At 34.1% G+C, this 16,509-nt stretch overlaps 2 protein-coding genes across 3 annotated transcripts in view; both read left to right on the forward strand.

The window, feature by feature from the left end:
- Positions 1–16,509, forward strand: part of LOC134753600 (P protein-like) — a 96,430-nt gene that overhangs the window by 535 nt on the left and 79,386 nt on the right. Inside the window, exon 2 of the mRNA XM_063689524.1 lies at positions 777–889. Coding sequence (XP_063545594.1) covers positions 780–889 — 110 coding nt within the window. The 5' untranslated portion in view covers positions 777–779. The remainder of the gene's footprint in view (positions 1–776; positions 890–16,509) is intronic.
- LOC134753594 (uncharacterized) lies at positions 10,282–15,325 on the forward strand. 2 transcript variants are annotated; one of them, XM_063689517.1, is made up of 4 exons: positions 10,282–10,320; positions 10,408–10,506; positions 10,588–10,695; positions 10,970–15,325. In XM_063689517.1, the coding sequence occupies exon 4, from the start codon at positions 11,519–11,521 to the stop codon at positions 15,044–15,046; it is 3,528 nt and encodes a 1,175-aa protein (XP_063545587.1). In that variant the 5' UTR covers positions 10,282–10,320; positions 10,408–10,506; positions 10,588–10,695; positions 10,970–11,518; the 3' UTR covers positions 15,047–15,325. The 2 variants fall into 2 exon arrangements, with proteins under 2 accessions (XP_063545587.1, XP_063545586.1); XM_063689516.1 differs by having other exon boundaries at positions 10,291–10,320; positions 10,399–10,506.

The following is a 16,509-nucleotide window of genomic DNA, read 5'->3' on the forward strand; positions in this document are numbered from 1 at the left end:
TCGCTTCCATTTGTGTGCAATCCCATTATTACGAAAGAAAAAGGATCGGAGTGAGGTTAGTTTTTTTGGAATTTAATTACAAAATCAGAGTATAGTATCTGTGTTTTCCATTGAATTCTTGAACGGATGACCAGCGTTAAGAGTAAAGGGGACGAAATGACGTGACCCCTCCCCTCCATATAAACGGTAGTCCCCATTTTTCTCCCTGTATATTTACCTATTCATGGAAATATTTTACACAATTTATTGTATACAGTGTGTAAATCCAATATGGACAATAAATCAAACCAGACAGAATTTACCCGTGTTATTATGAATTAAGAAGCCCCTTTTTATGTGCAAATAAATGATTATGATGATAACCATAGCTATGCCCTCCGTGTATGAGGAATGTTATGAAAGTGAAGGAAGCGAAAGAGGTATGTCAGGATCGTAGCAAGTGGAAATCCGTGGTCTCTGCCTACCCCTCCGGGAAATAGGCGTGATTATATGTATGTATGTATGCCCTCCGTTTGACTTTTTTAAATTTTTCTTTATAGTTATAAGTTATTAACTTCTAACTCTTATTATTAATTGAAAAACCGAAAGCAAATCAAACGGAGATACATCTATGCTTAATAATTATAGTGCGCAAATTTTCTATAACGTCAATATCCAGAGAAGAAAATGGGTACTATTTTAAGATTTTTAAGTAAGTAAGTAAATATTCTTTCTTTTTTTCCATTTTGTGGACAAGCGTTCGTCCGCTATCGTCTTCAGTTGACACAATCTTGCAGGTCATGCCGGACGACTTGTCCAGCTCCGTGTCCAGCAGCTGGCGTGGCTTGAAGCTGGTCACCGTCACCGGCTCCAGCTGCGACGCCGATGTGTCCACTTTGGATGCTGAGCGGTAAGAGAATTATCGGACCCGAATGCTCAAGTGGATGGATGATACTTAAGTACAGGTAGGTCTCCCCACCAAGGTGAATAAAAACATTAAAACAGATAAGTTCAAAAACTGTAATAGATGTCATATATTAAAGAAAAAGTGACGAAGCCCTCCAGTGGTGAAGGCCGGTTTCGGGTGAAAAAAAAAAAAAAACATCAAAATATTTAATAAAATAATTTGATTTGTTCCCAAACTTGTTCAGAGATAAGTTCGTCAATTTTACGGTATTTATAATCTTCTTGAGAATTTTGAGGCAAGGACGTATTGAGCGTCCAGCGGACGGTGGGACGCAGCTAAACATCGTACTTATATATTTTCACCTCAGCAGCTCGAACAAGCCTACTTTTGTTGTTATAGCGGCAACAGAAATACATTATCTGTGAAAATTTCAACCGTCTATTTCAATTTCAATTTCGTTCATGAGATACAGCCTGGTGACAGACGGACAGACAGACAGACAGACGTTTTTACCCTTTGGGTACGGACCCCTAAAAATGAATCTAACATATTTTATTTTAATTATTAATAAATAATTCTATATCTACATTGTAGTGGACGGACGCGTCGGTTACATTTATTATTATTATTATTTATTTATTTGATACACTAGCAGCTCTTGGAGCTGATGCGTGTATATCGAGCACTTGTATTTTATTTTAGACTTTTCAAAGTTTGTATTTGTATGGAGAAGCGTCGCCTTTCCTCTCAAGTCTAATCTTTTCCTACATACAAAATAAAATAAAATAATAAAATAAAATTCATTTATTAGGACAATTCGGAATCCATATATCACATACAATCTTATATCTTATGTATCTTATATCTCAATCTTAATCTCACGCGGGCAGCTTTCTCGCGCAAACGCTTGCTATCGCGATACAGCGCGGGAATGCTGCCTGCGTGATGGGCACTTTGCCAAGAGGTCAGGGTTTGTTATAGGGTTTTTTTTTTTTTTTTTAGGTAGGTTTAGTTTTAATCGTTTTATTTTATAAGTAGTCTTAATTTTGTTTTATACAATTAATGTAAATTTTATCTTATATACATTAAAACTATATTAGTAAATTAAAAAGGGACACGTATTTATACTTCATGACCTCTTTAGGTAAAATAATGAAAAAACTGTCAAGTAGCATGATTATTCTCCTTTAAAATATATTTTATCCTGTATAATAAGTATTAACATCAGTTTTTAATTAACATTTATTAAACACGTTTAAAACATAAAAGACGAATAGGTAATTCAACCAACTTAGAACCCGTGAAGCGGTAGAAATTTAACAGGTATCAGTGAAATATCAAAAATAGGTATCTACTCCAAATTTTCTCTTAAATCTCATGAGTGCTTTTACCACAGTATGGCGACGTGGGTACTTAAGTTGGTACACTTACTGTATTTCAAAAGTTTACCTTGTTAAGTGCCTGATTTAATTACAATGTATGAGTTTTTCATCTGCAGCTGTAATTCTTGTTTACTCACAACACAACTGAACAGTAACCACTGTAACCAGTCCGTAGCCTGACGCCATCGCGACTGGCCGTCGGCCATTTTTAAAAAGTTTCCCGCGCGCGTATTTTTCATTTGAAAAAGTTTGTTATTGTATGTTGTGTATTATAAATATTCATTGTGTTAATTTGTGTTTTGGTGAATACAAAAGGCATGTGATGATTCGGCTTGAATTGTTTAAACAAAAAAAATTGTATTGTTGTGCATTTATTGTTAATTTAAAAAGTAGCAAATCGGTGACATGTGTTCATGATTTTGTTCTGTCGTGCCCACTTTAACCTTTAAGTCTGCACTTGCAAATGTAGTTGAAACTAAACTAAACGTGTGAATTTTTTATGGCACTTGCCCTTGATTAAAACGTATAAAAATGAAATTAAAAAACTACAGTTTTGCGTTGACTCCCTCAGAAACTCAGAATAGGATAGTTTGGTATGATATCGACGATAAGCAGTGTTGGTGTGAATCAAATGACTCCACTACACGATGGCCCAGCGCTGGACCAGCGAGATGGCCATGCGATGGTTGAGAGCACGGCGCACTATGGAATGGGCCACGTGTAGATTGCGTACGCACCATCGCTGGCCCACTACCTTTGATGTGCGGACGAAAAACCGACACCGTGACCATCCCATCGCCATCCCGCCGCCATAAGCCATCCGACACCACAACCCTCTCTACACGCTGGCCCATCTCTTAGTGGGCCAGTTTGATGGCCCAACGTGTAAAGGAGCCATAAGAAGAATTACAAACACATTGGTAAATGTTTGTAAACAATCCAATGTGTAACAGAAGCTATGTAACTTGGTTTTGCATAACACTATTGACTCCTTTCTTGGGTCTCTATTGTTTCCCATATAATTTTAAGTCATAATGTATTGTTTGTCCACATTTTCGTTAGTCATAATTTGGTTTTTCTCAAAACCGCGTAACTTTTCAGGATTGCCATAAAACAAACCTAACCTAACCTATCTATAGGACAATCGAGGAAAATCCTGAATAGTTAACGGTTTCAGAATTATGACCAATGATAATATGACAATCATTACATTATGACTTTCAATAATTATGTCAAACAAAGGGACCCCTCCTTTATTACTTGACAAACGGAAGCTGTTTTTTTTTTCAATTGTATGCATCTCCATTTATTTTTTATGAGAATAAACAATAACAAAGTTATCGGCACTAGAGCTGAGGTCACGCACACAACTATATGTCAAATAGTCGTAGCGAGATTTTGAAATTATACCTCTGGCGTAGAATGATAGTCCATATGACATTTCCTTGTAGTCTTTTTTGGTTGCGCTTATTGAAAAAAGAATTTAAAAAAAAAAATTATTTCAGAATATTCAAAATTCCATACAATATTGTTAGTACCACGTTATAGCTATGTGTTAGTAAATACATTAAAAATAAAAACAAAACTTTCAACAATGAAATCCACAATCCAATAAATTGAAGATGTATGTTTTTACCGTATTTAGTTTAGAATAGAATAGAATAGAATAGAATAGAATATATTTTATTTGTAGTAATTGTACAACGTCATATTCAAAAAATTTTTACAATTAGAAGAACAACATAACAAGGAACACACACACATAACAGATTTAAAAAAATAACAAGGAAATAAGCTGAACGCGATCCGAAATTTCCGAAAGTACAATGTCGTTAGTATACGTCGGCGCGGCCGAAAGTTTTAGCGGTTTTTTGGCCGAAAGCGAATCTTCAGCCGACTCGATTTTTATGCCGAAACCTGCCGAAACCGAAACTTCGGACACTAAAGATATAATTAACATAAATAATATATCCCTGTCACCAAATGACATGAGCTAATCATTGGAAATAAACCATGTGTCACATTTGCCCTGTATAATTGTAACGTGAACAATAGAATCATAGGAAAATTAATTACAGTACTGATTATGTATATTTAAACCATAGAGTAACTTATACTAGAGCGGTACTGTCATAGTAAATTTTGTAACCCCAGTAAATTCACTGCCATCTGTCGACACACTTTAAAACTTAAAATTAAGATTTATAAAAATACGATAAAATGTATTTAATAGATGATTTTTTTTTTATATGCATTAATTATTTTTATGATTTTGACCCATGTTCTTTGACTGATATGCGTTAAAATTGTTAAATAACAAACGAAACAGTCAACGCCATCTATACGACAGTGGGCCAAAACTAGTGGCGCCCTCTGAACGAGAATCAAATTTTCGTGATTTTCGAGGCACGTTTTTTCCTTAGACTGTAAACATCTATTACGGAGTTATATCTATCTTTGATTTAAACGTAGTGCCTCATTAGAGACTGATTTTAAATAGGTACTTAACTAAGTAGGTACATATATAAGGAAGTAAATGGGTTTACTAATGTATGGACAAAAAACAAATCCCAAAGTACCTATCAGAGTATCACATCGCTAACAATTTTACTCAAATTATCATTTGCCAAAAATTCACATGTCAATTTTTTTAGTTGTAACAAAGATAGATATAACTCCGTAATAGATGTATACAGTCTAAGAAAAAAACGTGCCTCGAAAATCAAGAAAATTTGATTCTCGTTCAGAGGGCGCTACTAGTTTTGGCCTACAGTCGTATAGATGGCGTTGACGGTTTCGTTTGTTATTTAACAATTTTAACGCATATCAGTGAAAGAACATGGGTCAAAATCATCAAAATAATTAATGCAAATAAAAAAAATCATTTATCTATATTTAAATACATTTTATCGTATTTTTATAAATCTTCATTTTTGGTTTGAAAGTGTGTCGACAGATGGCAGTGAATTTCTGGGGTTACAAAATTTACTATGACAGTACCGCTCTAGTATAAGTTACTCTATGGTTGTAACTAGGTCCCTGCGCGCACAAGTTGTATGCAGAAATCGCGAAGCGTCTGGTTGACGTAACTGGTGACCGAAGAGCTGGCGGGTTCCTCGCACAACGTATTTGCGATACAGCGAGGAAATGCCGCCAGCATCCTTGGTACAATGCCTCAAGGGCCAATTTTATTAGATTTAAGCTAGTTATTAATTTCGTTTACGTAGTACCACTGTATATATCGTGTATGTAAATAATGGTTATTTGTTATACAAGGGTGCAAAGTTGTATTTTACCCGCGAGTGTGGAATTGAAACACGAGCAAGCGAAAGAAAAGCGAAAATAGAATCCTGAGCGTAGCAAGTGTTTCAACACACGAGAAGTAAAATACATTTGCACCCGTGTGTAACACAAAACTTTTCACCTCACTATAGCGAGGAAAGTGCAACATCCACAGGCGTTAGATCATCTTCATCACTGGAATCACTAATTTTTTTACGATATTATAACAGAAAACACTAGAAATTCTGATTTTTACGTGAGTCGGTGAGAAGAACAGTAAAAATTTTGTTGACATTTCTGTTCTGACGTATGAAATGTCAACGATGCGTTTTGAAATTGCATCGACTCAACTTGTGCGTTCAGAATTATATTTAACATCATTATAAAAAATCTAACGTTTCTTATGGAATTTTAAGGTTTACGACTTAAAATTATTAAATAAAGCTAAATTTGGTATTTTTTATTAGATTCTCAAACCATTTATTTAATGATAATTAATATCGAACGAACCATTATTATGAGCGTTTTACGTTTTGTTATCTGTCAAGCTACTTAAACACGCTCCATCCAAGGTCAAATTACTTTCCCCACTAGTGGATAAAATGCGTTTTTTCCCGCTTGTTTTAAAGGATAATAGACGGCTTTCCGAGCTAGTGAGGAGAAAAGATAGTTTATTATTCAAGTAGGCATATTACAACCCTATACACTTCTGCCTCGAGAAGATTTAAATTTGAAGTTAAACTGACATCACAAAGTTTTCGACTCCCCCGTCCCCCTTGTCACAACATGTCACATTTTCTTGACGTAATTAACGGATGACCTCTTTGATGAAAAATAGTTAGCCCAAAGTACAACACGGTAGAGGAGAGCACTGACTATCAGTACGCCGGACGATATCGGCCTGTCAGTTAGAACAAAAATTTGACAGTTCCGAACAACTGACAGGCCGATATCGTCCGGCGGACTGATAGTCAGTGGGCCCCTTAATGTAACCAGGAGATCGATTCTAACGATTTGTTATGGTTTTGTTTTGAACTGGTTATGATACGACCTTGACGTCTTGGTGATTGGAGCGCATCTCACGCACGACTGTCACTTCATTTCGCATGTACCAATCAGTGTCTTACAGCTGAATGAATGAATGAATGAATGAATGAATGTTTATTTGTATCAAACAAGCGTATATTTATAAGGTGTTTCATTTTTTTGGACGATTCTTGATTTTTTTTGCCATGACTGGCGTACAAATATTGTTTTTATACTAACTAAATTGACTATGTACAAGATACTATAAACCTAAACTTACAGACTACGATTCTAATTTATAATTTCATGTAATTCATGCAATTATATACACAATTATCCAATTAGATTTTAGGTATATAAAATTAATGAATAAGTAGTACAATTGTATATTATGTAACTGATATTCGAGTAGGTAATAAAAATTTAACATTACAATTTACATTTGTTTATAAATTCATCGACAGAATAATAACAATGTTCAATTAAATAATTAAATAACTTCTTATTAAAAATGTTATTAATATAGGTAGCTTGAACATGTCATGCGCGCTTAAAAGTCTTTGCTTACGGTGAGCGTCGTTGATCGGGTCGCCACTTTCCCGAATGAAGGTTGAGGGAGACGATGGCTGAGATACGCGTCATACTCGTGAACGGGTGCTGTTTGTGGAGACCGGTCTGTTTAAGCCAAAAAGGATATAATAGGATTAGAGCGGTACTGTCTTAGTAAATTTTGTAACCACAGTAAATTCACTGCCATCTATCGACACACGATTAAAACTAAAAATGAAGATGTATAAAAATACCATAATAGTAGATTATGATACAAGTGTGCTAAGTTGGTCATTACACACGAGGCGATATTGTGCGCGAGTAGGTATATATTGGGCACTTTGGCCCACTCGCTCGTCGAGCTCGCTCCGCTCGCTCGCTCGCTCCGTGGACCAAGTGCCCAATATATGCGAATGGTTGATCGTAGTTGTCAGAACCGTGGAGGTAAAAGTCTCAATACATATCTTCTGCAACAGTGGTACAGAATCCGAGTTCGTTACTCTCATCCGATCATGCGCTTGAAATTGTATTGCGTTTAATCGACATTCTGATGATACAACGCTAACGTTGGGACATTCAGTCTTAATACATCAACTTTATTCTCCAACAGTGGGACAGAGTTCGAGTCGCATGTTGGGAATAGTTTCCGATACTGCAAGCGAAACACTGTGCTCAACGCCCTCGTTACAATCGTGCGCTCTAAATTTAATGCGTTTAACTTGGATCGCACCGCTAACTTTGAAAGTCAACTTGTTAATTTCTGATTTAATTTTTTACTAATTAAAAAAAGCAAAAGCTTAACGCAACGTGTCACGTTAAACCAACCAAGTCGCCATCGCAGAGTAGGCCAGCTCTTTGACAGGGTTAAGTGGTTGGAGTCGAGAACACGTCTAAGCCTCTGATAGCAGAGGGTTACCCACAATTACACATTAGGAACGGATCTTTAGACTAACTATCATTGTGAGGCGTTTGTCACACTAAACACATCGCAGAGTTGGCCAGAAACTTTGATGTGAGTAGGTGGGTGGTTTTCCATGCCATCAACCGTTATAGCATGAGAAGAACCGTTGTATATGTACAGTACCTGATTGACAGGATTTAGTCACCGTACACGCTACCGCGTAGTTTGTGTTTGACCCTCACCAGGTTGATGTGTATATGTACAGTACCTGATTGACAGGGTTTAGTCACCGTACACGCTACCGCGTTACCAAGTCGACATCGCAGAGTGGCCAGCTCTTTGACAGCGTTAAGTGGTAAGAGTATCCATAAACTACCGGTTGTGCAGCTATGGATTCTCCGAGAGCTATAACAATGTAAATTGTATTTATGCAAACATTTACGAAAACTTCATTAGCGCGATGTAGACCTGATAATGTGATTGGATGATCATATTGTCATTCTGATATTACGATCAGCATTATGTTTTTATCCAATTTCATCCATACCCAAACGTATTACAGCTCAAAACTAATATGCATAAGAAAGGTATAATGATGAAACATACGTGTTTATTATAGCGTGGTAAAAAACACACAAATCATCAAGTTAGGATCTAATAAAATCAGTCTTACTGATTGAAAATAGATATCTTTTTTATTTGAAGCTAAAGTTTTATAGGTACATGAATGCAAAACAGAAGGCGGTACTTAGGTGCGTATTAAATAACACTTAATAGAAATATGTTTCCTGTATGCGTTAGTTAGTGCTAAATTTGAATCGTACCCCAAACTAATAAAGCTCAAAACACATTATTTATATAAAACTATATACTATGTCTATCTATAGGTAAACTCGCAAGCATAGTGTAAAACAGACGATGTGATAAGTAAGGTTAACACAAAACCAAACTTATTGATAGAAAATAAAGTTCAATTTAATTTACTCCAAAGTCATGCATCTATAAACATTAATCGAACTCAAGCTCTGTCTTTCTCATATGATATAAGTTAACATGTGAAAGACACATACGACACATATTCCTCACCCAGTTTGTTGTATTGTATATCAGATCAAAGAATAAAATGAACAGGGATGTAACTATTTCTACCTATGTAAGATAAACCTCCTTGAGGCTTTTGTTATAACAATAAAATTTTAAATTAACATGGATACTATTATAACACTTATTGTTCAAAAAATTAACTTTAATTTAGTCTGCCTGTATCGACATTTGAAAATAATAAACTAAAATAAACTATTGTCAACACAGACTAACTTAAAATAAAAATCTACTTTAGTTAACACTCAGTTGTTTTTGCATATTTTCTGCTATTATCCTAAAGAGGTGTTTAAGAATGCGTTTAATCATAATAACTTTACCTAACAAAACTTGTGTCGTAAGACCTCATCTTTACAAATATATAGTAAAAACTCATGTTAGTCCAATTTTATAAACATAAATATCAGTTCATAATAATTTACTGAGAAGTAATAAAATGTCCCTTCTGTTTTGTTAGTCACAGCATGTTGGATCGCATTTCATTTTTCGCAATATGGCAATGTGCATGGAGTGTGATTCTGAGAATTGTTGATGCATTGTATTTAGTATAGGTATTGTACATAATATGGATTTGATAAATAATAATTAACCAATTCCCTAAGTAGGGAGCTAATGTTTCATAATATGTACTATTTTTATAAAATTGTTTGAAACTATTTTTAATCTAGTTAGCTATTCAAATATAATTTTCATGAATTCTTATAAATTTCTACTTAAATGTATTTATTTGCTAAGTTGTTTGACAGTCATTAATTGTGAGTGTGATATAAATATAACCATTTAGTTTGAAATATGTGGTAGAATAGTGATGTGATTTCTTAAATAAATACCTTGAAGTTAATTTTATTTTATTTGAAACACATCCACATTATGATTTCGATGTAAAATACTTTGCGTTAGCTAATACATAATCATCACATTTCAATTGATACTTGTTATTTTAATCATTTTTAGTGATTTGACTAAAACGTAATTAGTGTAATATTATATTAATTAGTTTTTGTGTTATACACTTGTGTAGCTAAGGTTTTACGTCTCATAATGGTTTAACATAACACTGCAGTTGCAAAATAATAAATGAAGCACAAAACGCACAACTCAGTACATTTTTTGAATAAATAGCTACGGTGTTCGGTGAATTAATTACATTGTTACTCCTCGCGAACTACAGTAAACCTTCAAACAATTAAAATGTAAGTATTGATTAATTTTGTGCCTAACCATTTTCTATATAAGTATTCTATTTTCTTAACGCAAGTTATAACTATCAGTGTTTTCAGGTCGGATTCCGAGCTGTCAATCCGTTCACGAAGCCCGTCACCGCTGCCGAAAAAGAAAAGCACAAAACATAACAAAAACATTGACGCTTCTTCTTCTTGGTAATTATCACACATTTTTTAACTCTGATCTACTAAGACTGGCTTGCGAGATTTGTATTTTTTTTTTACTTAATTTCACAGGTGTGAAATTGATCGAGCTACACCTCAACCGCAACCCTCACCTAGACGAAAGACGAGTGCTGCAAGCACAAGTGAATCAGCAGGAAAGCGCAGGAAAACGACAACAAGGTATGTACATACTTACTTTTGAGCAACAATCTACTTTAAGGTATTTTCAATTAGGAGTTCTTTTTGTTGCTTGTATGTTTATTCTATCTCGAAGAAAATATGATTACGAGTAGATTTTTTTGGTTACATACTCCTGACTGAATTTGGAATTTAAATTTAAACGTTTAGTTGGATGTAGTGCGAGCAATGATATTATTTATTAAATTAAATATGCACACTTAGTTACGTTTCTTACTTTACGCTTGATAAAATAATGTTTTGTTTTTGTTTACAGCGCGAGCAAGAAAATTGGAACGGATATATTCCAAATTATTAACCAGGAGGAAAAATGTGCACCTGCTTCCTCCGCAAAGTCTACTACATCATCGTTCGGTAGCCGCGTATCATCTGGTACATCACGTCGCACTGCTGTAAGATCAGGTGACTTTTTTATTGACCTGAAGATCTATAAAATAGAAGACGTGCAAAACGAGACGGATCCTTTAGAACGATACAAAAAGGCATTAGTAACAGTTAGACTTCAATGTGAAACAAAATCCGTGGAATGGGAAAAGGCACAAGCATTCCTTGGTACTGCGTACGAAATTTTTAAAGATTCCGAGACCACCTATTTCCAAAACACTGTAAAAAAATAGAAAGTGTATGGTTAGTCATAGTTTTTCATAAATTGTTTTAACTATTGTGTATTGGGTTCATTCCGATTTTTTTTAAGTGTAGTTTTTCCAAAAGCAGAACTCAGATGAAAGCGGATACGGAGTAACTTACGGGGTTAGCTTACTTTCGTAATCAACCCAATACACCGTAATTGTTTTTCTTTTTCATAATGCCGTTTTGTGTATCGTGTAGCACAACTGTAGAGAAAAAATCATGGGTAGGTCATTTGCGTAGTAATAAACATAAAACAAAAAGTAATTCCATTCAGGAAATCTGTGACGGTGTAGATTTGATTCAGTCAGCATTCCGTAATCGCATTGCAACTTATAGAATTTCAGCTCATAATGATCAAATCTCATGTTCTATAGACATATTCTTGAATTCGATTCGAGATCAAATTAAACTACTTTTTAATAAATCGCTTCAGAAGCATACGTGCATAAAAGTAAATGTTGAACTCTTTGGAATGTTTATGCTATTTAAAAATAACACACAATCCATGAAATCTTTCGGTACGAAAAATAAAGTTTTGTACCAAAGTTATGATTTTGAGCGTTATTATGATGAAGTTATAAATAGTTTAAAAAAAAAAGTGGAGGAGTTTCAAGAGCGTGATAGCGGGTGGACATTTTTACATAATTCTCATTTAGAAATCAATATAAATAAATTTCAACCATTGCACGGTTCAAGCTTTATTGAAATACCAAAATTTATTCGAAATAAAAAAGCATGTGTAAATATTCAGAACAAAGATCAATGTTGTTTTGCTTGGTGCGTAACTGCTGCTTTATTTCCTGCTAAAAATCATCCGGAACGAGTATCATCTTATCCTCATTTTGACAACGTATTAAATACTCAAGGTCTATCTTTTCCGATGACATTATCAGATATTAAAATATTTGAAAAATACAATCCATCCCTTGCGTTTATTGTTTTCGGATTAAAAGAAAAAACAATAGTCGGGCCTCTTTATAATTCAGAAAATCATACTAGAAAGAAAACTATACACCTTCTGTTATTAGAAAACGGAATCAGTTCACATTTTTGTTTGATCAAAGATTTAAGTCGTCTTGTAAGAAGCCAAATAACTGCTCACCATGGAAAAATATACTTTTGTGAAACGTGTTTAGTATTTTTCTCTAAAGAAGATCAACTAGCTAACCATTTGTGTAGTGGTATAGTCACTGAGCTTCCAGAAAAGGGAACAGTGATTAAATTTAAAAACTATGAGCGTAAGCAAAATATGCCATTTGTAATTTATGCTGATTTTGAGTCAATATTGCCTCGAGCAAGTGAATGCCATTGCGGAACTGACTGTACTTTACATAGCAGCGATAATACAGAGACTTTGCAACATCATACGCCTGCCGCGTTTGCGTATTATGTCGTGTGTTCGGTTGATTCAGCTTATAATCGATATGTTACATATCGCGGTTTTGATTGTGTTGATAAATTCGTAGATTTGATCTATAAAGATATCGCGGAAATCAAAAAAATATTGGATGCAAATACCCCGATGCAATTCAACCCTAGCGATGAAATAAGTTTCAATAGTGCCACGCGATGTCATATATGCAATAATTTCTTGTTTTCCGATAAAGTTAGAGATCATTGTCATATTTCTGGTTGTTACCGTGGCGCAGCCCACAGTTATTGCAATTTGCGATTTAAAACACCTTCTTTTGTACCAATTTATTTTCACAATTTGTCTGGATACGATGCGCATTTATTTATGAAAAAGTTAGGAGTGGCGCGCGGTACGATGAAATTAGTAGCGAAAACTAAGGAAAACTATGTTTCCTTCACGAAGTTTATTCCAATTGAGGTTGATTTTTTTCAGCTACGTTTTGTAGACTCTTTTAAATTTTTGGGTACCAGTTTAGAAAAATTAGTAAATACTATGAAAAGAGAAGATTTTGTACATTTGCGACGTTTTTTCCCAAAATCAAATCAATTTCAATTGCTCACACGTAAAGGTGTTTATCCTTACGAATACATGAATGATTGGGAGCGTTATAACGAACAATGTCTTCCACCTGAAAAGTGTTTCTACAGTTCTCTTTCGAACGAAAATGTTTCTCACGAAGACTATGAGCATGCATGTTTAGTGTGGAAAGAGTTTAATATCGAAAATTTAGGTGAATACACTGATCTGTACCTCAAGACAGATGTCCTTCTGTTAGCTGATATTTACGAAAAATTTAGAGATACTTGTAGAAAAAACTATAGTTTGGATCCTGCTTATTATCTGACAGCGCCTAGCTTAACATTTGATGCAATGTTGTTAATAACTGGTGTTGAATTGGAGCTGATTGATGATTTTAATATGTTATCAATGATTCAAAACGGAATTAGGGGTGGTGTCTGTCTGTGTCCTCACAGACAAGCTAAAGCTAATAACAAATATATACCAGGTTACAACCCTTCACAACCCGATTCATATGTTATATACATAGACTGCAACAATTTATATGGGTACAGCATGTGCCAGTACTTACCGTTGTCAAACTTTAGGTTTTTAGAACAGCATGAAATAGACGCATTAGATATAACTCAAGTCCCTAACGAAGCTAAGTATGGTTTTATACTAGAAGTCGACTTGATTTACCCAAAAGATCTGCACAAAGAACACAACGACTTGCCTTTTTGTCCTGAAAAATGTATACCACCAGGAGGAAAATCTAGCAAACTTGTACCTAATTTATACGACAAATACTTTTATGTTATTCATTATGTGCATTTAAAAACCTGTCTTAAACATGGGTTAAAAATAAAAAAAGTACATAGAGTGATCACATTTTTGCAAGATTCTTATTTACAACAGTACATCGATCTTAATACGAAGTTACGTCAAAAAGCTAGCTCGAAATTTGAACAAGACCTATTTAAGGTCATGATTAACTCTTTGTTTGGTAAAACATTAGAAAACAATTATAAAAAAGTCAACGTTCAATTAGTAAATCAGTGGAATGATATTACAAATTTAACTAAAAAGAAAACATCGGCTGCAGAATTAATCGCACGTCCTAATTTTCATAGCATATCGATTTTTAGTGATAATTTGGTTGCGGTACAGATGAGCAGTGATCACGTAATGTTGGATAAACCGATTTATATTGGTTTCACGGTTCTAGAACTATCAAAAAGCCACATGTATGACTTTCACTATTCAGTGTTCAAACCCATGTATGGAAATCGATTACAGTTGTGCTATACAGATACAGATAGTTACATTTACCACATACAGACTAAGAACTATTACAATGACTTAAAAACATCTCTATTACCTTATTTTGACACTAGTAATTATAGTATCGATAATGTACATCGCTTACCGATTCAGAACAAGAAAGTTCCAGGTCTGTTCAAGGACGAATTGGATGGGAAGTATATTATCGAATTTGTAGGCCTTCGATCTAAGCTTTATTGTGTTAAAACTAACGAAGATGTTATACAAAAAGCTAAAGGCGTAAGCAAGTCGGTTATACGTGAATTTGGTATTAGACATTATGAGAAATCATTGATTAGAGGTGATGTTATTAAAAAGAAAAATATTTTATTCAGATCGATAAAACATGAAATATTTACACAAAGTGTTAATAAAATTATATTATCTGCTAATGATGACAAACGAATGATTTCTGATGATAAAATATCTACCCGAGCTTGGGGGCACACCTCAATACTTAATATTTAAAAATCTTAAAGCTATGTTATCACGATTTCTATCACCATATTATTACTTTGTATAATTAACTTAAGATGCTTTAGAGAGTTAATATTAACTGTATTGTACTTATTCTGTAACTTTAAACATTATATGCTCCAACATAATTTCATGCTTATCTGATTTGAAATGTTTGTAGTTGTACATATTATTGGTTTGTTAATAAACGTAACATTATCTTTGTATAGTGGTAAATGATACACACTAATTGAGAAAATGTAATTTATGGAAATAAACATAAACTTAGAATTTCGCTTTTTCTTTTAATTAATATCCAAACCCTGATGAATAGTACCTCTAAGTCTGAATAATATAGTACCTATACATATACATTTATTTTTATTTCCTAACTAGTTCCGATGCATATTCATATTATTAGACTTGACTGTACGTTTCAACTAGCGATATTCCGTGAAGACAAGTTACATCCTGTAACTTTTAATTGCATAACAAATTAGCGGATCTAGTAGTAACATGATCCCAAGAGTAAAACATAGGTATTTACCTCGTGCCGCAGTTCATTGCTCAGCATTGCATTGTAGTTTGATGAGCTTGCAAAAAATGAAATTGACGCAAAGCAGATATAATAAAACAATACCTCTACACTTCTGTTAGGGTATATTTTCATTTATAATAAATCAACCAAATACATTGTTTTATAGTTGCCGACATCGAGGTTTATTTGAGTATATAAACAACCTTTCCATTAACTAGGTAATTCATTTTAAGTACATATTTGTACACGATAACAGTGAATAACCTCATCAATCCACAGCTTTTCATCTGATATCTGCTGGTAAGTTTTATTTACTATTCATAGATTTAAACGTTAAGTATATGAAACATATTACAAAGAACAGATCAAATAATGTTTTCTTTTATTTTGTTACAGTAAAATGGATCACGTAGAAGACACTCCTCTATTTTTGTCTCAAGTGTTTGCCCAGAACCCATTTCCTGATGATGAGGACGATGACGTCAACAACGACCTAGTAGAGAAGATAGTGAAACCGAAAACTAAAAAAAGGCAAACCAAAATCGTAAATAAAGTGCAAAAACGAAGTGTTCCAGCACAGCTTGCATCATTTGTGGTTAATAAAAAGCCAGGAAGGGGCAACAGGTTAATTAAAATCCAAATAATTAACTTGCTTGACAACGAGTACAAAGAAGTGCCAGAAAGCGAAGACGTGATTTTAAGCGCACAATACATAGCAGAGGACGGATTCGATGAAATTGTCGATAGTGCAGAGAGTGTAATAAATAAAATTTCGAAAAAACTGTGTGGATATAGTCTTAGTTACTAATTTTCTATTATTTTAAATGTGGAGATTGAATAAATTTGTTTGAATATTTTGTTGTTTCACTCCTTAGTTTACACACAGTGTCATGCACGACAACGCGCCCTCCACACCAAAGTCCATTTCTTACTAGCA

Source organism: Cydia strobilella, chromosome 27, assembly GCF_947568885.1.
Source record: "Cydia strobilella chromosome 27, ilCydStro3.1, whole genome shotgun sequence".
NCBI lineage: Eukaryota > Metazoa > Arthropoda > Insecta > Lepidoptera > Tortricidae > Cydia > Cydia strobilella.

What these genes read in the sequence shown, in the direction of transcription:
- LOC134753594 (XM_063689517.1), top strand. Translation starts at nt 11,519, where the DNA reads ATGCCGTTTTGTGTATCGTGTAGCACAACTGTAGAGAAAAAATCATGG.